The sequence below is a fragment of the Scyliorhinus torazame genome, chromosome 7 (genome assembly GCF_047496885.1).
Source record: "Scyliorhinus torazame isolate Kashiwa2021f chromosome 7, sScyTor2.1, whole genome shotgun sequence".
NCBI classification, from domain to species: Eukaryota; Metazoa; Chordata; class Chondrichthyes; order Carcharhiniformes; family Scyliorhinidae; genus Scyliorhinus; species Scyliorhinus torazame.
In genome coordinates this window covers 276,815,396-276,836,906 of record NC_092713.1, presented here as the reverse complement: position 1 = coordinate 276,836,906, position 21,511 = coordinate 276,815,396, and the positions used below count along the sequence as shown (strand labels likewise).

General features: G+C 50.8%; 1 protein-coding gene across 7 annotated transcripts in view; it reads left to right on the top strand.

Moving 5' to 3' along the window:
- The window catches only part of LOC140427057 (uncharacterized), a 202,681-nt gene that overhangs the window by 31,351 nt on the left and 149,819 nt on the right, over nt 1–21,511 (top strand). For 4 of the 7 annotated variants that reach the window (XM_072512517.1, XM_072512513.1, XM_072512511.1 and 1 more), the window contains exons 2-3: nt 11,778–11,840; nt 14,762–14,868. In XM_072512517.1, coding sequence (XP_072368618.1) covers nt 11,807–11,840; nt 14,762–14,868 — 141 coding nt within the window. In that variant the 5' untranslated portion in view covers nt 11,778–11,806. The remainder of the gene's footprint in view (nt 1–11,777; nt 11,841–14,761; nt 14,869–21,511) is intronic. The other 3 variants (XM_072512516.1, XM_072512514.1, XM_072512515.1) reach the window with 1 other exon arrangement.

Below are 21,511 nucleotides of genomic sequence, written 5' to 3'. Positions count from 1 at the left end.
CCAGTGTTGTCGCCTCCCGGAGCTTTACGGTTTCTGCTTCAGCTTCACTTCTGGTCGGACCTGGGAGGAGGACCGATCCTCCCGGGAAGGGGGCTGTCGCGGGGTGCGCCGGTGGCAGGGAGGGGGTGATAGGTGTCGGGGGGGTGTGCATGTTGCCGGCGGGTGCCAGATCTCGCAGGGAGACCGTGTCCTGTCGGCCGTCGGGGTACTCCACGTAGGCGTACTGCGGGTTCGCGTGGAGGAGGTGAACTCTCTCGACCAACGGGTCCGACTTGTGCGCCCGCACATGTTTCCGGAGCAAGGTGGGTCCTGGGGCCGCCAGCCAGGTCGGCAGCGACGTTCCAGAGGAGGACTTCCTGGGGAAGACAATGAGGCGCTCATGAGGCGTTTGGTTAGTAGTGGTACACAGTAGCTACCGGATGGAGTGGAGGGCGTCCGGGAGGACCTCCTGCCACCGTGAAACTGGGAGATCCCTGGACCGTAGGGCCAGTAGGACGGTCTTCCAGACCGTGCCGTTCTCCCTCTCTACTTGCCCGTTCCCCGGGGGTTGTAGCAGGTCGTCCTGCTCGAGGCTATACCCTTGCTGAGCAGGAACTGGCGCAGCTCGTCACTCATGAAGGAGGACCCCCTGTCGCTATGGACGTATGCGGGGCAACCGAACAGTGTGAATATGGTGTTAAGGGCTTTAATGACTGTGGCCGCTGTCATGTCAGAGCAGGGGATGGTGAATGGGAAACGGGAGTACTCGTCCACCATGTTCAGGAAGTATGTGTTGCGGTCGGTGGAGGGGAGGGGCCCTTTGAAATCCAGACTGAGGCGTTCAAAGGGACGGGAAGCCTTGATCAGGTGCGCTCTATCTGGCCTGAAAAAGTGCGGTTTGCACTCTGCGCAGATGTGGCAGTTCCTGGTGACTGTACGGACCTCCTCCACAGAGTAGGGGAGGTTGCGGGACTTTATAAAATGGTAGAACCGAGTGACCCCCGGGTGGCAGAGGTCCTCGTGGAGGGCTTGGAGACGGTCTATTTGTGTGTTGGCACATGTGCCGCGGGATAGGGCATCGGACGGCTCGTTCAGCTTTCCGGGATGGTACAAGATCTCGTAGTTGAAGGTGGAGAGCTCGATCCTCCACCTTAAGATCTTGTCATTTTTAATTTTGCCCCGCTGTGCATTATCGAACATGAAAGCTACCGACCGTTGGTCAGTGAGGAGAGTGAATCTCCTGCCGGCCAGGTAATGCCTCCAATGTCGCACAGCTTCCACTATGGCTTGGGCTTCCTTTTCCACTGATGAGTGGGGGATTTCTGAGGCGTGGAGGGTTCGGGAGATGAAGGCCACGGGTCTGCCCCCTTGGTTAAGGGTGGCCGCTAGAGCTACATCGGAGGCGTCGCTCTCGACCTGAAAGGGGAGGGACTCGTCGATGGCGCGCATCGTGGCCTTTGCGATATCCGCTTTGATGCGGCTGAAGGCCTGGCAAGCCTCTGTCGACAGAGGGAAGGTCGTGGTCTGTATCAGGGGGCGGGCCTTGTCTGCGTACTGGGGGACCCACTGGGCGTAATATGAAAAGAACCCCAGGCAGCGTTTTAGGGCTTTTGAGCAGTGCGGGAGGGGAAATTCCATGAGGGGGCGCATACGTTCGGGGTCGGGGCCTATTATCCCATTGCGCACTACATATCCCAAAATGGCTAGCCGGTTTGTGCTAAAAACGCACTTGTCCTCGTTGTATGTGAGGTTCAAGGCTTTAGCGGTCTGGAGGAATTTTTGGAGGTTGGCGTCGTGGTCCTGCTGATCGTGGCCGCAGATGGTTACATTGTCGAGATACGGGAACGTGGCCTGCAACCCGTGTTGATCAACCATTCGGTCCATCTCTCGTTGGAAGACCGAGACCCCGTTTGTGACGCCAAATGGGACCCTTAGGAAGTGGTATAATCGCCCGTCTGCCTCGAAGGCTGTGTACTTGCGGTCACTTGGGCGGATGGGGAGCTGATGGTAGGCGGACTTGAGGTCCACGGTGGAGAAGACCTTATATTGGGCAATCCGATTGACCATGTCGGATATGCGGGGGAGAGGGTACGCATCTAGCTGTGTGTACCTGTTGATGGTCTGGCTATAGTCTATGACCATCCTTTGCTTCTCCCCTGTCTTTACTACTACCACCTGTGCTCTCCAGGGACTATTGCTGGCCTGGATTATGCCTTCCTTCAGTAGCCGCTGGACTTCGGACCGAATGAATGTCCGGTCCTGGGCGCTGTGCCGTCTGCTCCTAGTGGCGACGGGTTTGCAATCCGGGGTGAGATTTGCAAACAATGATGGGGGCGCAACCTTGAGGGTTGCGAGGCCGCAGATAGTGAGTGGGGGTATTGGACCGCCGAATTTGAAAGTTAGGCTCTGCAGGTTGCACTGGAAGTCTAATCCCAGTAATGTGGGCGCGCAGAGTTGGGGAAGGACGTAGAGCCTGTAGTTTTTAAACTCCCTTCCTTGCACCGTTAGGGTCACTATGCAATAGCCTTTGATCTGTACGGAGTGGGATCCTGCAGCTAGGGAAATCTTTTGCGCACTGGGACGGATGGTCAAAAAACAGCGTCTTACCGTGTCGGGGTGGATGAAGCTTTCTGTGCTCCCGGAGTCGACCAGGCATGGTGTCTCGTGCCCGTTGATCAGCACCGTTGTTGTCGTCGTCTGGAGCGTCCGGGGCCGTGCTTGGTCCAGCGTCATTGAGGCCAGACGTGGTCATAGTGCTTCAGCGTCTTCCTCGAACCCCGTTGAGCCGTCGATGCTGGGGTCCATTGTTGCCGTCCAAGATGGCGGCGGGGGTGAACAAAATGGCCGCCCCCATGCGTCGCACAGGGCTGGGGGGTCACAAGATGGCGGCGGGGGTGGACAAAATGGCCGCCCCCATGCGTCGCACAGGGCTGGGGGGTCCCAAGATGGCGGCACCCCTCCTCCCCTCGTGGTGGCCGGGACCCAAAATGGCGGCGCCTGCGGGTCGCACATGGGGCGCTGGGGGGGTTGGGGAGCGTTTGAAACGCGCAGGACTCCTCGTTCTCCGGGGACAGCGGTGGCCGGGACCCAAAATGGCTGCGTCTGCGGGTCGTACATGGGGCGTTGGGGGGGTTGGGGAGCGTTAGAAACGCGCAGGACTCCTTCTTCTCCTGGGACAGCGGCGACCTCCCGGGACCGGCACACAGCCGCGAAATGGCCCTTTTTCCCGCAGCTCTTGCAAATCGCTGCGCGGGCCGGGCAGCGCTGCCGGGGCTGTTTTGCCTGGCCGCAGAAATAGCAGCGGGCCCCCCCGGGATGACTTGGAGTCTGAACTGCGCAAGCCTGTGGGGTGGGGGGTTTGTCCCGACGGGGGTCCACGGAGCCCAAGGGGCTGCCGCGCGGTCGGGGCCGTACGCGCGGGCGTTTTGCGCGGCCACATCCAGGGAGGCTGCAAGGGCCCGTGCCTCTGAGAGTCCCAGCGACTCTTTTTCCAAAAGTCTTTGGCGTATTTGGGGAGAGTTCCTACCAGCCACAAAAGCATCGCGAATCAACATGCCCGTGTGTTCAATCGCGTTTACCGGCAGGCAGCTGCAGGCCCGTCCCAAAATTAGCAGCGCGGCGTAGAATTCGTCCAGCGATTCTCCGGGACTTTGCCGTCTCATTGCGAGTTGGTAGCGTGCGTAGATCTGGTTCACTGGGCGAACATAGATGCTCTTTAGTGCTGCGAACGCCGTCTGGAAATCCTCTGTGTCTTCGATGAGAGGGAAAATTTCCGGGCTTACCCTCGAGTGCAGGACCTGTAGTTTCTGGTCTTCTGTGACCCGGCCGGGGGCTGTTCTGAGGTAGGCTTCGAAACAAGTCTGCCAGTGTTTAAAAACTGCTGCTGAGTTCACTGCGTGGGGGCTGATCCTCAGGCATTCCGGGATGATCCTGAGCTCCATAGTCCTTTAAGCACGCTTAATAAATTGTAGCGCACAAAGAGTCATGAGAGACGAATAGAGATGAAGTCGATGAGGCTTTATTAAGCGTGACTTGTTCCCCGCAGTTCAGTAACAGACTGGCCTGCGGGGGAGAACTCCTGGTTCTTATACTCCACCTTCAGGGCGGAGCTAGAGGTCAACAGCCAACCAGGACCCGGGATCTGTCAGCCAATGACATCACGGCTTTACAGTCCCACATGCCCCCTAATGCATACTACCACACATGGGATGTGGGATGCTGTCGTCACTCGTCTCACATACTGTGGGTAGATCCTCAGTAGCTGCTTGTTGTTCACTTGCGTTGGGTAAATTGTCAGAGTCTTCATCTGGTGGTGCAAACAATGTGGGTGGACTGTCATTTGGGCTTGAACTATCATCGTCGCTTTGTTCTTCACTGTAGCATGATAGACCGTCATGGTCGTCCTGCTGTGCACTGGAGCGTGGTAGACTGTCATAGTCCTCTTGCTGTTTACTGGAGCATGGCAGAATTGCATCATCTGCTGCTAGTTGGTGAGAGGAGGTTGCTAGACCCTCATGGCCTTGTTCCTGCAAAGACTGCGCGTCGGAGTCTTGCATTGCTTCTATCGTGGAGGCTGTCCACAAGCTCGCTGCGGAGGGTTGTGACACTGGAGTCACGTCTTGTGTGTGCAAGGACTGCGCTCTGGAGTCTTGCGTTTCTGCAATTGTGGAGTCTGTCCACAAGCTCACTGTGGAGGCTTGTGACACTGGAGTCACTTCTTGTTCATGCAAGGACTGCGGTGTGGAGTCTTGCGTGTCTTCTTTCGGATAATCGGGAACCCTGAGCGGTGCATGGACCACGCTCTGTGTGGCAGCAGGCTGCTCTCTCTGGGCTTGTACCGCTCTCTGTCTCTTGGTTTCAGGCTGCAGCATCATCCTGCACTCACGAGTTGGGATGTCATATCTGCTGGGCTGAAGATCCTCAAATCCGAAGAACGAATCCGCGTCTGCGTCAGATTCAATACTGGGGTCGCCAATGTGCAACACGTCTAGTTGCAGTTCGGATTTGGTACTGGGGTAGCCTCCAAAGGTGACAGGTTTGTCCGAGTCGTAGTCTTCTAGGACCATATCATCACTGTTTGCATTGGAGCTGGCATCGGGCTCGCGAGGTCCAGAGAAAACGTAATGGTCGGTATCGAAGTATTCAAGGTCGGAATCATCGGTTTGGGCGTAGATAACTGCTTGTTGCAGGGTTCTTAGAATTTACAGTGCAGAAGGAGGCCATTCAGCCCATCGAGTCTGCACCGGCTCTTGGAAAGAGCACCCTATCCGAGGTTTATTTCATTTCCTGGTTCAATTTGAGGCATTGTGCTGTCATTCCAGGTGAAGGAAGGTTTTTTTACGGCTTTAAAAGATTTTTTCTTTGATTTGGGACGTTTACCCTTTAAATGGGCGTGGTCCGGGGCATCTGACGTCATGATGCGCATGACATAGCGCGTAGGAAGCGATTGCGCATGCGCAGATCATGGTTCCTTTACTTGGGGCCTTTTTCGCAATTGCGCATGCGCGGCTTCTCGCGCATGCACAAACAGACCTTCCCGTTCTGTGCACTTCTCGCGCAACTGCGCAAGTGCAGTCCCTTTAGAAAGATGGCTGCCGATCAAAATCGTTCTGTGCTCCGGGATCTCGGCATCGTGGTGTGTACTGGCGCTTCTATTACCTTTTCTTGCTGGTTGGAGTGTGTTTTCCTCACAGTATTTGCTGAATTTGTCCAGGACTGCCTGGAAGTCGCTCCTGTTTTGCCCCTTGGAGAACTTGAATTTTTAAAAGATTTCTTCTGCTCTGGCACCGGCGATGGTGAGGAGAAGCTCTGTTTTTTCAGGATCGGCCACTTCTTCTAGTTCGGCTGCCACCAGGAAGATTTCAAACTTTTGCCGGAATCCCCGCCAGTTTTCCCGGAGATCGCCGTGGCACTGGAGCTGCTGCGGAACCCGGATCTCGAACATCTTGCCCGGGTATCATTGGTGGTTGTCACTGTATGCTGAGGTATGGCTATGTGGATTGAAACAGTTCACTCCTGGTATCATGATTTATGTTGTAGGTGTAACATAAGCGGCTTCCTTGTGGTGCACTTGACAAATAAAGGTTCAGACGTGGAGATAACTTCAACATGTTTATTAAACTATTGACACTTCTATTACTCGGGTTCGACACTACTGCTATTCCTACTATAGCTACCCAGACTGACTAACCAGTTGCTTCAATCCACGTGGTGGGTGTAATATTGAATCAACTCTGTGCCTCTACTCACTGACTGTCTCCACTGGAAAGAGGCAGATCATGTGTGTGGTGTCCTTTATATATGGGTTGGTGTAATGCCCCCCTGTGGTCGTGTCACCTCCTTGTGTATCGTGAGTGTTTATTGGTCGTGTCCTATCTACTTGATCTATTGTTTGAGTGTGTGTGTGTGATGTCTTTGGTGCTCCCTCTCGTGTCTAGCTAGCCTACATGCATTTACATTGATGCACATCACCACACATAGCCACAATTTTCTAGCCCTGGTAACATTTTTGTAAACCTCTGCATTCTCTCCAGAGCAATTACAGCCTTCCTGTAATGTGGTGGGCAGAACTGCACACAATACTCCAGTTGTGGCCTCACCAGTGTTTATACAATTCCAACAATATGGGCAGGATTCTTCCGCAATTGCGGGATGGTCGCGCCAAGAACGACGCGAACCATTCCGGCGTCAGGCGAACTGGAAGTTGCGGAATCCTCCGGAGAATTGCCGGTGGGGTCCGCAGCCAATGGCCCCTGACCGGCCTGGCGGAAACCCCGCCCCCGCCCAAAATACGGTAGCCGGATTCGGAGCGGCGGGGCAGGATTCATGCGCTCCCCGGGGATTCTCCAAACTGGCGGGGGGTCAAAGTATCCCGCCCTATATCCGTACATTTATAATCTATGGGCAGGATTCTCCTATCCCCCAGCAATTCGCCAGGCCCGGATGGGCCGTGCGGCCGTCGGTTTCTGGCCAGTCCCACCGGCGTGGATTGGACATCGTCCCACACGCCGGGATCTGGCTGGTAGGCTGGCTGGTGCGGTCCTCGGGGGGGGTCGTGGGGGGGGATCCGGCCCCAAGGAGGGCCCCCACGGTGGCCTGGCCCGTGATCGTGGGGTCTCTTGCCTTCCGCGCCAGCCCCTGTAGGGCTCTGCCATGGCCGGCGCAGAGAAGACACCCCCCTGCGCATCCGCTAGAATATGCCGGCCGGTCTGCGCATGCGCGGAACCACGCCAGCGGTTCTGCGCATGCGTTAACTCGCGCCGACCCTTTGGTGCCAGCTGGTGCAGCGGCAACCCCTCCGGCACCAGCCTAGCCCCCGGATGTGCGAAGGATTCCACAACTTCCGGTTGGCCCGACGCCAGAGTGATTTGCGCCGTTTTTTATGCCAGCGTCGGGCCATCGCAGTGATTTGGGAGAATCCCGCCTCATACCTGTGTGAATGAAACAGAGCATTCCCTGTGCCTTCTTTACAACCTTGTCTACTTGATCTGCAGCCTTTAGGGATCTGTATACTTGTACGCCAAGATCCTCACTTCATCTACCTCTCTTAGTATATCCCCATTTATTGTGTATTCCCTATAACCTGGGGATTTATCGGCCTTCAATCCAATTAATTTCCCCAACACTGTTTCCCTATTAATACTGATTTCCTTCTGTTCCTCCCTCTCATTAAACCCTGAGTTTCTCAACATTTCTGGGTGTTATTTGTGTCCTCCTTTGTGAAGACAGGACCAAAGTTTGTACTTGGTTGGTCAACCATTTCTTTGTTATCCATTATAAATTCCTCTGTTTTTGACTGTAAGGGGCATTTGTCTTCACCAGCCATTTTCTCTTCACATACCTATCAAAGGTTTTACGGTCAGTTTTTATGTCCTCACAATCTTACTCTCATATTTTATTTTCCCCTTCTCAATCAATTCCTTTGTTTTCCTTTGCTGAATTCGAAACTGATCTCAATCCTCAGGTCTGTTCAGAGGCTTGCTCTTGCGCTTTCTCCCACTCTCAGTCTCACTCTTTCTCGCGCTGTTTTATCCTTCCTGCTCCGCTCTCAATCCCATTCTTTCTCGTGCTCTTTTATCTCCCAGCTCCGCTCCCAGTTTCACCCTTCATCACAGGTCCTTCTAATGAACAGAATGCCTGAAGATTGACTTGTTGCTCTCCACAGAAACTTTGTCTATCATTCCAAGTGCTTCTACCATTTCTGATTTCATTTACTGTGACAGTCTTTATCTGAATATGTGATCCACAGCTTACCTGTATGTGCACGTTTTGCATGTAAAAATTAAGTTCACAAATTGTTGTGCCCCACATTCTATTGTGACTTGAGCTCTAGGAAATACTTGGATTTACTTCTGCTCCTGTATTTTTTTATTTCACCTGCTGAGAACTTTTAAGTAATAAAACCACAGGATGGAGAAGCTGCACTGAGAGCACAGCACTGCTTACTCAGTCTGTGCAAAAATTAATTGGTGACTCAAACAGAGGTTATTGAATTTGATTACAGCAAGCAGCTTCTGTATTCCTCTATATCATTTCAGGAAATTCAGTCTGTTGTATGACCCAATTAAAAACATTTTAATGTGCCTCACTTAAAACTACAGAAAAGCCCATTTGAAACAAATCCTGCTTTGTGCAACAGGATCCAGTTCCTGGCTTACTGTAATTTCTCAGGGGCGTTTCTCTTTAATAAAAAGAGAAGTTAAATTCATTGTAACCTTGAGTGCATAATGTTAATGCCAAAATATATCAGGGTGCAGTTCGAGCAATTAATCAACAAGTGGAGTTCAGACTGTTGTTATTTAAGGAATAACTGAGGCATTTCACAGTGCCTGGCTTTTTTTGTGTTTCTTCAATAAGGAACAGACAAGTGGATTCTCTTACAGAAAGACTTACTTATATAGTGGCTTTCATGATCGCACAATTTCCTAACTTGATACCAGCCGATGAAATTCTTTTGCAGTATAATCCACTGTTATGTAAGTAAAATAAGCAGCCAATTTGTGTATCTCCCTATTAGATGAATGGCCATCTAATCCATTTGGATAGTGTTATCCCATGAATAAATATTGGCCAAAGTTCCCAAATTGTATCATGGGCTCTACACAGCCACCTGGAAGGACAGACAGAGGCCTTGGTTTAGTGCCCCATGCAATAGACAGGACCAGCAATGCAGCATTGAGCAATTATGTGCTCAAACCTTACCATCTGGAAGGACAAGAGCAGCAGATAGCTGGGAACACCACCACCGGGAAGTTCCCCTCCAAGGCCCTCACCACACTGACTTGGTAATATATCGCTGTTCCTTCACTGTCACTGGGTCAAAATGCTTCCTCCCTCCCTCACAGTGCTGTGGGTGTATCTATACCACAAGGACGGCAGTGATTCAAGAAGGCAACTCACCACCACCTGCTCAAGGGCAACTAGGGATGAGCAATAAATGCTAGTCAGCCAGCGACGCCCACATCCTGGAGATTAATAAAAAATAAATACATAAAAACTACAGATATATGGACTTCCGGTGATGGTGGGCGGGAGGCAGCCGCCTATTGGAGGGCTCCCACTCGGAAATCGGAATTTCGAAGTTTTAATGCCCGGTCCCGGGGGCAACGGAAGCTGAAAAAACTGTAAGAAGGCACAGGGAGGAGAAATGTCCAAGTTTGGGAGAAAAACGGTCATGAAAAAGGGGGTTAACGGAAGTCCGCTGGGGAGTGAAAAAGTCAGTGCAGGAACTGTAAGGAAAGCGGAGGCTGGAGCACCAGGGGAGGCCGCATCAGTCACAGCAGAAGAAATGACCACGGTGATGGCTGTGGAACTTGAAAAACAGTTCACAAAACACATGGAAGCTGATGTTCCGTCAATTACCACGAGACGAGAATGGTGAAACAATCGAGGCTTTATTGCACAAGGTGTTGTGCCTCCTGCAGCTGGAACCAGAATGGGAGCAGCGCAGGAGAGCTTACACTTTTATACGGCGCCTGCTGGGAGGAGCCAGCTGGCAGGGATGTACCGTAGTACCTGTAATACACAGTCAGTGCCGTAATACATACAATATATCACTAGTGTGTTTACCACATTCACCCCCTGGTTAAAAAAGAGTCCGTCGGGGCTGAAGAACAACATTACAGATTAAGTCTGCCGTGGGCTTTGACCCTCCCCTGTGATTGCCTCAGTCCTGGTGGTGATGTGGGCGTTACAGAACAAAGAGATCTCGGGGTACAGGTTCATAGCTCCTTGAAGGTGGAGTCGTAGGTGGACAGGGTGGTGAAGAAGGCATTCAGCATGCTAGATTTTATTGGTCAGAATATTGAATACAGGAGTTGGGACATCTTGTTGAACATTACATTAGTAAGACCACACATGGAATATTGTGTTCAGTTCTGGTCACCCGATTATAGGAAGACTATTGTTAAACTACAGAAGAGATTTACGAAGGTGTTACCAGGACTTAATGGTCTGAGTTATAAGGAGAGGCTGGATAGGCTGGGATTTTTTTCCCTGGAGCGTAGGAGGTTCAGGAGTGATCTTATAGAGGTCTATAAAATAATGAGGGGCATAGATAAGGTAGATAGTCAACACCTTTTCTCAAAGGTAGAGGAGTCTAGAACTAGAGGGCGTAGGTTTAGGGTGAGAGGGGAGAGATACAAAAGAGACCAGAGTGTAAATGTTTTCACAGAGAGAGTGGTGAGCATCTGGAATGAGCTGCCAGAGGCAGCGGTAGAGGCGTGTACATTTTTTTCCTTTAAAAAACAATTAGTGACATGAGCAGGGTGGGCATAGAGGGATCTGGGCCAAATGCAGGCAAGTGGTACTAGCTTAGTGATAGAAACTGGCTGGCATGGACAAGCTGGTCCAAAGGGCCTGTTCCCATGCTGTAAATATCTATGACTATGACTCTATAACCACTATGCCACTGTTCCCTTTTACAGTAGTGTTGGAATACTGCAATCCTGGGAGACATATTTTGGATAAAGGCTTAAACTGAGGTCCAGTCTGGCCTCTCAGTGGATATGAAAGATCCTTTGATTTTTCCGAGGAAGGCAATAGAAGTTCCCGTGCTCTCCTAACTAATACTTATCCTTCACACAATATATTTTAAAATGGATTATCTGGTCATTTTATCTCATTGCTATTTGAAGGACATTGCTGGGTGCAAATGGGCTTTCATCTTCCCTATGTTACAACAATGTATTTCAAAATTGGACTGTAAATCAGCTGTACAACACTTTTAAATGCCCTGAGATAGTGAGAGGTTATGAAGAAATGGAAGTCATTTCTTAACAGATACCTGAATTTAACCAACAATTTCACAGAGACTGATATTACAGGCAGATCATAGACTCATAGAATCATAGAATTTACAGTGCAGAAGGAGGCCATTCGGCCCATTGAGTCTACACCAGTCCTTGGAAAGAGCACCCTACTCAAGCCCACACCTCCACCCTATCCCCGTAACCTAGTAACTCCTCCTAACATTTTATTTTGGACACTATGGGAAATTTAGCATGGCCAATCCATCTAACCTGCACATCTTTGGACTGTGGGAGAAAACTGGAGCACCCGGAGGAAACCCACGCAGACTCGGGGAGAACGTGCAGTCTCCGCACAGACAGTGACCCAAGCCGGGAATCGATCCTGGGACCCTGGAGCTGTGAAGCAACAGTGCTAACCACTGTGCTATCACGCCGCCCCACGGTAGGAAGGAGGGGTGTGCGATGTCAGAAACTGATATCTTTAAGGTACATGTAAACTTTCAGGAGAATGAGCATTACATTTATTATGTAAAATTCTGTTGATTACAGGTGAAGCTGAACCTTGGAGTGACCTTAAGATGAAGTCAGGTGTGTTTTATAACAATTACAAAGGTACCAAAATATTATCATGCCCTCTCACACTATTACCTTCCCATCTCACTGTTATCCTCCTCTCTGTTACCCTCCTCTCTCACTGTTACCCTCCTCTCTGTTACCCTCCTCTCTCACTGTTACCTTCCCATCTCACTGTTACCCTCCCATCTCACTGTTACCCTCCTCTCTCACTATTACCTTCCCATCTCACTGTTACCCTCCTCTCTGTTACCCTCCTCTCTCTCTGTTACCCTCCTCTCTCACTGTTACCTTCCCATCTCACTGTTACCTTCCCATCTCACTGTTACCCTCCTCTCTCAATGTTACCCTCCTCTCTCAATGTTACCCTCCTCTCTCAATGTTACCCTCCTCTCTCACTGTTACCCTCCTCTCTCACTGTTACCTTCCCATCTCACTGTTACCCTCCTCTCTGTTACCCTCCTCTCTCACTGTTACCCTCCTCTCTCACTGTTACCTTCCCATCTCACTGTTACCTTCCCATCTCACTGTTACCCTCCTCTCTCAATGTTACCCTCCTCTCTCAATGTTACCCTCCTCTCTCAATGTTACCCTCCTCTCTCACTGTTACCTTCCCATCTCACTGTTACCTTCCCATCTCACTGTTACCCTCCTCTCTCACTGTTACCCTCCTCTCTCACTATTACCCTCCTCTCTGTTACCCTCCTCTCTCACTGTTACCCTCCTCTCTCACTGTTACCCTCCTCTCTCAATGTTACCCTCCTCTCTCACTGTTACCCTCCTCTCTCACTGTTACCTTCCCATCTCACTGTTACCTTCCCATCTCACTGTTACCCTCCTCTCTCACTGTTACCCTCCTCTCTCACTGTTACCTTCCCATCTCACTGTTACCCTCCTCTCTCAATGTTACCCTCCTCTCTCAATGTTACCCTCCTCTCTCACTGTTTCCCTCCTCTCTCAATGTTACCCTCCTCTCGGTCTATAGCCTATCCTCTCTCTGTTAACACTCCCCATTGTTTTCCTCCCCTCTCACTGTTATACACCCCTCCCACTGTTACCCTCCGCCCCCACTGTTACCCTCCGCCCCCACTGTTACCCTCCGCCCCACTGTTACCCTCCTCTGTCTCACTGTTATCATTCCCTCTCTCACTGTTAGCTTCCTCTCCCTCTGTTACCCTCCCATTGTTACCCTCCCCTTGCTTACTGTTACACTCCCCTCTCTCGCTGTTACCTTCCCCTCCCTCTGTTACTCTCCCCTCGTGTGCCTATGAGAATCTGTGAGCAATGTAATGAAGCAATTAATCCCTGAGTCTGCATTGTTGGTAAAAAACATTGAAAAGAAAGCTATATTAAAAGCGTCAGTACGGAGGGTGTGTCTAGTCTCTGAGTGAGAACTTGATGAGTACAAGTTTCAATGAATACACTTAAAATATTGAGAATGCTTACAAGCAGTTTGAGCTACAGGCTGAACTAATTTCTGTCCAAATGCCCACTTTTACATGTTTGGGTTTCTGCGGCCCAAGCTGGGTGTATATCTGTGTATGTCAGGAGAAATGTCTGGCCGGAATAATTCGCCTCTACTCTGATGTGGTTTTTCTGCTGGTTTCTTAGAAACATGATCTGTTTCAGTAATCTATGATCTACTTGTTTCTATCAGATTAAGCACTTATCTTTTCTTAATGTTCCACCTGTCACTCATCACTCTCTTTCAGATAACTGGATATCTTTTTCAAAGCTTTCTGTAACTTCCCCAAATTTCACAAAAGCTCCTCAGTTCTGAAAATCTCTTTCGAATGCCAAAATGGTAACATCTTCTGCACTTAGTTTCACAGAGCAGAACCCTTTTTTTCCACCTATTTTGTTATGCGACCAAGCACGTTGTTTCATTATGTCACATGTCATTGAGTGTAAACAGATGCTTCAAGGACCGTAACAGGTTTTTAACTCGTCGATGAAGACCAGGCTGTCAGAAAAACTCCGAAGCATTTTTTAATGTAATCAGACAGCATAATCCATCCATAATGGTAAGCGATTTGGGTTTGTCTCATAGCAACCTTTAATTGGAAGAAACAACTTTCATTGACTGCTGGTCTTCTGAATACCTCTTCTAGAGTTCCTGTACTTTGGGGTGAGAAATGGGGCTCAGTTAAGCCCATGTCTTTTGTACACTATGCACACACTTACAGCTCCAAAATGGGAGATGCTCATGCTTGTAGAACCAATGCTTCACGCATTATCAGGTGCTGACGATCAGGTGCTCGCAGGCCAATTTGTCACCCATATTTTTTCTAATCAGTGTAGACGCCAGATTTTTAAAGTGGGAACAGGAACCGAGCACCCAAATCATTTTCAGGTCCCAACCTCGTGCCTCAAAACCATCCCTCATGCGATGCTATTTTGAAATGTAAATGCCTGATTTGGAGATCCTGAGTTTTTGCAGGAGGCGGAAGCTGCCTGCAGAGCATGAGTGGCAAAGGAAGATGGGAGCCATGATGGGGTGTGCCATCACCTTGCCAACGAGAATGGGCAGCACCTCGGAGGGACAGCAGAATAAACAGCCAAATTAAACCAAAGTGCGCAAGATCTCCCACGCCCCAAGAACTTGCACTGAACCTGACAGCTTTGTGCAAATGTGCACCAGAATGTTCAGGTTTGCTGATTTCCCAATTGAAGATACCATTCTTGCCCTCTGCAGCCTATTAACACATCCCTCAACAAACGTAATGGGCCATTAATCGGAGGTGATCAGGGACTTTGATCTGCCCCTCCCTTTGAAAATCGGAACGTATCATCGAGGTTTTGGGATCCAGAGATGCCCTCCAGAAAAGCAATTTTCAAATTGCACCAACAACCCTCCACCAGTGATTGAAAATCGGGCTCACGGTATGAAGAAAGTGAGACTTTCCATTTGCAAACCAATGTACTCATGTCCATTTTTTTCTTTTAATTTCTTCTCATAGTGAATCCCTGTTTGCTAGCAGGAAAACCCCAAAACAGTTTGGCGGCAAAGGGTTTCCGTAGTGTGAGACCAAAATTCCTTACATCCGGCAGAAAATCACCTGAGCAGGTAAAGTATACAAACCTCCTTTGAACAAGGACATTGTTCTTATAGTTATATAAAATAGAAAACCTCACTCCTAGAAGAAAAGATTATCACTCTCAATGTAAAATGCTTCCTCATTTCAAGGAGTACGGTGGTTACCCAACCTAATAATAATAATCTTTATTGTCACAAGTAGGCTGACATTAACACTGCAATGAAGTTATTGTGAAAAGCCCCTAGTTGCCACACTCCAGCGCCTGTTCGGCCACACAGAGGGAGAATTCAGAATGTCCAAATTACCTAACAGCACGTCTTTCAGGACTTGTGGGAGGAAACCGGAGCACCCGGAGGAAACACACGCAAACACGGGGAGAACGTGCAGACTCTGCACAGACAGTGATCCAAGCCGGGAATTGATCCTGGGACCCTGGATCTGTGAAGCAACAGTGCTAGCCACTATGCTACCGTACCTGATTAAAAATCCAGTCGGCCAAGACAAATTTCACCATGGTGCTGGGGAAATTAAAGAACAAATAACTGGAATAAATAAACGGTAGTATTATTTCGGGAAGGAATCCTACTGCCCTTACCTGTTCTGTCATATATTTGATTCCATGCGCACAGCCTGGATCTTAACTGCCCTCTGTAAAAACCTCGCAAGTCACTCAGTTGTAGCTAAGAAGTTAGGGATGGACAATAAGCGTTGGAATTGCTGATGACATCTACATCCGATGAAGGTGTTAAAAATATAGGGCGCGAATCAACAGAAAAATTTCCAAGTGTCATTTTGGCGAGATCGTGGCCTGTATTCAACCACACTTAGTGCCAAATATGAGCCCCCACGAGATTCTTTCCATTACAGGCCGTCTCGCTGTCTGATTCACCAGACCTGTGATGCAGCTTCTCAAAGAACATAGAACATACAGTGCAGAAGGAGGCCATTTGGCCCATCAAGTCTGCACCAACCAACTTAAGCCCTCACTTCCACCCTATCCCCATAACCCAATAACCCCATCTAACCTTTTTGGTCACTAAGGGCAATTTTTCATGGTCAACCCACCTAACCTGCACGTCTTTGGACTGTGGGAGGAAACTGGAGCACCCTGAGGAAACCCACGGAGTTACGGGGAGAACGTGCAGACTCTGAACAGACAGTGACCCAGCGGGGAATCGAACCTGGGACCCTGGCGCTGTGAAGCCACAGTACTATCCACTTGTGCTATCATGCTGCCCGAACAAGGGGGAGATGCTCGACAGTCAACACACAAGCATGGCAGCACGCAGACCTGCTCCCGCTTTGGGGCTTCCGACCTCACAAGGCGTCTCGACACTGTGAATGAAAGGAGGGACATTCTATTCCCCATGGCGGGATAGCAGGGCTAGCAGCGGAGTCAGCAATGCCGCCTGGGAGGCAGAGGCAACAGCTGACAGTGTGGATAGCACGACCAGGACAACCGCTGTTTAATGTCGGAAGATGACCTGCAAAGGAAAATTACAAGCTCTCTCCTGGCATTAATTCTGCCTACTTCTACCCTCCCTCCCCACCACAAATCACTGGCTAAAACCTCGCACCCTCCCCACTTTCGACCTTTGTGCTTGTTCCTCAGCACCACTGGCATCCACCAGTAATAATAATAATCTTTATTATTGTCACAAGTAGGCTTAAATTAACACTGGGATGCCGGCGCTGTGAGATCACAGTGCTAACCATAGATGCCACCTGCTATAGACCACCCTGACCAATCAGGCATGTGGCTCATATTTCTCTCACTTTGTCCCCGCAGGAGAAGATAGCCCATAATAAGCAGAAAGGGCCAAGTTGGAGGTGTGATGCTCGAGATCCGAGTCCTCACCCACTATGAGTAACGGGCCCTGGAGATCGCGCGGTTGACCAAGGATCGAGCAGAAACCGACAGCGAGGTTGGTCTGCGCCACACAGGGGAGGAACCACTGCCCCTTCACCTAGATGACCACTCTCAAGTTAATTGTTTATGTCAGACAAAATGATCCTTCCCCCTCACTGACCTGTATCCATTCTCTCGCAGGATCTCCACCTGATGGGGCCAGGGCATCTGGGGTAGTCGAGCGTCTGGACAAGGTTCTACTAGAGTTGATGCAGATGATAGGGCACAGCTGTAACATTCAGGAGGGGATGGCAGCGACATTCCTGCGATTGCATAGTCAATTGGAGGAACCCCAAAGGCTTTGGGTGCAGGAGGTTATGCCAACAATGATAGGATTGGGGCTTGCAGTGGAAAGCCTGGAGCACAGTGTCCACGTCTTGAGTGGTGGTGTCCAAGGCATGGCTCTGTGATGACCATGCCTGAGGGCCTCGACATCATGTCACAGTCACTGAGGGACAAGCCCTAGGTGCAGAGCATGGCCCAGTCACTGAGGACCACGGCTTAGGGCATCGACACCATGGTGCAGACAATGGTGGGTCAGCAGGACTGGCAAAGCCAGATGATGCAGAGGCCTCTGGAGCTCACCCCAGCTGTCGCACCATCCCATGGAGTCTCCCAGGCCTTACAGGCACCATCAGGGAAGAGGAGGTGCTGGAGTTAAACCCGGGGCCTATGACCAAGTAGACGACGGCAGTCTCTAGTTCTTCCGAATTCCCCCTCCTTACACCAGTGCATCTCAAGGGCAGCGGGCAGAACAGGTTGGTATGGCGATGCCTGTTGCACCAGTAAGTCAGCCGGGGCCCTCCAGCCCACCAGAGGATGTCCGCCAAGTGTATCAAAGGCCACAGGGACAGCAGGCTACCTCCACATCTGATGTGCATCCTGCGGACAAACCTAGACATAGCACTAGACGACAAAAGATCAAGAAGAGTGAGGAGCACTGAGTGGACACTGGGGAGTCACTATCTGGAGCTGGAGAGAATGGGAAACTGTCACAGTGAAATGTTCACTTTTAACATATGTCACACCTCATATATGTGAAGCTTCTATCACATTAATCTTCAGAGTGGGCCTGGCTGCACCCCCACCCTCACTGTTGCCCCCCCCCCCCCCACTCACCCCGGGCATAGTGTCCAAGATCAAAAGCCCCAGATGAAGATCCCGTTCAGAGGACGAGTGTGAGCGCGCTGTCAGCAGAAAGACAAGAGTCAGACTTCGGCAGAAACTGAGGAGCACCAGAGCTTTCCTCACAGCGAGTTGTCATCACTCTCCTGCCTTGTACATTGACCCGCTAGCAATGCCAACACCCTGGAGTGATGTTACACAGACGTTTGAAAGGTGGAACAGGGTGCTCGGGGAGGGGGGTGGGGGGTGTAGGGGGGCGGCGAATGGAGGGGGAGGTGGGATTGGGTGGGAATGAAAAAAATGGGGGAGGGAAAGGGGAAGGAGGGACATGGGGAAGGAGGGATTGGGAAGAAGGAGGAAAATGTGTGAGGGGGGGGGGGCGTTGAGTTGGTGGACACAGCCTCGTCCTAGAGAATCTGGAGACGATGGGGGCCCCTTGGTTACCTGGGCATGTCGTCCCTTGCCGCTGCCTGTCCTCCATCCTTCGGCTCCTCCTCTGGCTCATCTTCCTGCCCCTCCTCGGCTGACCCTCATCAGACAAGGTTGCATGTCTCTCCTCCTTCAGCATGTTGCCCGGCTGCTGTGCCAGGTTGTTGGAGAACACAGCAGACCACGACAAAGCACCACCAGAGCAGTCCAGGCATCAGAACTGCATTTTCAGCAGTCCGATGCACCACTCAATGACAGCACACGTGGCAACAAGGGCCTCTTTGTATCGGGTCTCTGCACCGGTCTCAGGCCTTCGCACCGGTGTCATCAGCCATGATCTCAGCGGCTATCCCTTGTCTCCCATGAGCCAACCTATCATCCTGGCGTGGTCTTCAAAGACACCGGGGATTTCCGAGTGCCCCAGGATGGCCATGCACGCTACATGGGTAGCAGCAACACATGTGCTTGATTCGGAGATAGTGATCGTCCATGATCTGAACATTCAGGGAGTGGAACCCCTTCCTGATATTAAAGGGTGCTCTCTGATTCCCCTATGCGTGCAGAGAGATATGTGTGCCATCGATTGCCTCCTGGGTCTGGATTTCCTGGCGATGGCAGAAAATCCTGCAGCCAGACATCTTGGTGGGCCTGGTCCAGCTCAAAAGTCTGATGCCTGGCATACAGGGTATCCATGACCTTCCAGCTGCACCTGTGGGCTGGAAATTGTGCAATGTCACACAGGCCTCTACTCGAGTCCTGGGATGAACCGATGGCACAAAGATTGACCACAGCAGTAAACTTCATGACCACTGGAAGCTGGTGTCCTCCCCCTCCATGGGGTGCCATGTACACAAGGATGTGGCACTGGTACTGCACTGTCTCGCTGCTGAGGCGCAGTCTTCTGCGGCACATGCTGTCCGTTATCTTACTGGCCTCCCCTTCTGGGTTCCTCCTCGGCCTGATAGGCAGCCGGTCTTCAGGTGTGAGGTGGCCCTTGCACATGGGGTGCTGCCTCCAGCCTCCATTGTCGCTGCTGAGTTCTCCGGTGTCTGCCTCCTGGGCTGACCCCCCGCAACGCGAAGGCAGCTGCTCCGGGATCAACTCCAACAACCATTTTTGTATCTGTAAGGAATTGTAGAAGGAGATAGACCAACAATCAGTTCGGGATTCCATCCCGGGTTCCCCAAACCTCCCAAGCCTCCCCACCCTTACATGTTCTCACCTTCACGCAGAGTGCCATCCAGCCAGCCAATTGTGCCGGGGAACCTTGCTTTGCACACTCATCTCTGGCCACAGCAGAAGTTCCTAGACCACAGATTCCAGATCTCTTCTGGGAACATTAGGAAAACTGTGCTCAGGTGCCCTCCCGTGATCCATACACTGACCTTTTGTTTGCGAAATGATCCCCAGTGCTGACGGCCTGCTCTAACAGCAGACCTGCACCTGTGAAAAGGCACCCAATGCGTGTACAGGACGGTATGTGTGTGCACATCAGTTGGTGCATATTGGCAAGAGTGTGCATGCATACGGAGTATAGTTGTAAATAACCGTGCGTGCCAGTTAGAGTGCGCAAGCGTGAGTGCGAGCAGCACAGACCATCGGAAAAGGCCACTCCAACACGGGACACTGCAGAAGCAGGAGAGCGAGAACACCCCACCCCTTCTCCTGCACTGGTAATTTGCCAGGGTCCAGGCCACCGAAGGAACACCAAAAGAAAAAAAAAAAAGTGGGCAGCACGGTAGCATAGTGGTCAGCACAATTGCTTCACACTCCAGGGTCCCAGGTTCGATTCCCAGCTTGGTTCACTGTCTGTGCGGACTCTGCACGTTCTTCCCGTGTCTGTGTGGGTTTCCTCCGGGTGTTCCGGTTTCCTCCCACAGTCCAAAGATGTGCAGGTCAGGTGGATTGGCCATGATAAATTGCCCTTAGTGTCCAAAATTGCCCTTAATGTTGGGTGGGGTAACTGGGTTGTGGGGTTAGGGTGGAGGTGTGGGCTTGGGTAGGGTGCTCTTTCAAAGAGCCGGTGCAGACTCGATGGGCCGAATGGCCTCCTTCTGCACTGTAAATTCTATGATAACCTTGCTAGGGGGGTTGACTCCTGGTTGGTCAGGGACAGGGCTGGATGACACTCTGGCACTCCCCCTAGCATCCGGGCACCTTTGCACAGCCAGCCTGGCATCTTGGCACTGCCAGCTGGGCAGCCTGGCACTGCCATACTGTTAGGTGCTTTACCAGGGTGCCAGGCTGGAAGTGCCAAGGTGCCCAGATTGTCCATGACAGGGGTTGGGAAGGGGGGCCTTGCCCATAAGAGGTGGGGTAAAGGGGGGGGTCTCGAGGACCCCGGAAGAGATATATTGGGTGAAGTGAGGGGGTCCTGAGGCCATGGTGGGGACACTGAGTCAAAAGATTGGGACTGATGTTAAGAATGGTGCCCCGATCCATAAGTATTCTTCCTGCACTGGCGAGCTGAGCTATAAAAAAAAACCCAAAGTGTTGTTGAATAGCGCCGCGAAAAACATCCCGCTAAATGTGCCATTCAGTAGAATATAACTTGAGTCCACTGAATCACGCCCAGAATAAATTGCTGAAAATGCCATTTGTAAATTAGCTTAAGATCATTTTGCTGTCTGCATTTTGGCAGGAATATGGATGGATTAGAGGGAATCAAACAGTGATTTGTGGGTTTTTAAGGAAAGAATGATGACCTTGGTTACAAAAGGAGGGACCAGAACCTGAGGAAAGGGTTTTATTTGCAATGAGGTTGGTAAAGGGAGGTAGATGGTCAGGTGTTTAACTGGATTAGTGTAAAGGGAAAAGGAGATGATTCTCACAGCTAAAACTAACTTGGCGAGGTAAGGGACTGATAGGGGTCAAAGTAAAGAGATTACAATTCAGGGATATCGTGTAGACTAAAAGGATTTGGCATATTGAGGACAGGAGGGAAGCAATAGATGCAGTTGAACAACAGTCTTTATGTTGGTGACGATGAAATCCATGAACATCTCACACTTATCTCATACTTAGTTTAAGGGCTGAATATGGAGTGTGGTAGTCACCACTGTTTGTATAATACTTGTATTAGAGGTAATACAGTAAGGCTCCTGTACTAAAGGTACGAGGGTAGATCCCTGCCTGCTGGTTCCGCCCAGTAGGCGGAGTATAAATGTGTGTGCATACCGAGCTGCTACCATTTCTGGTCGCAGCTGCAG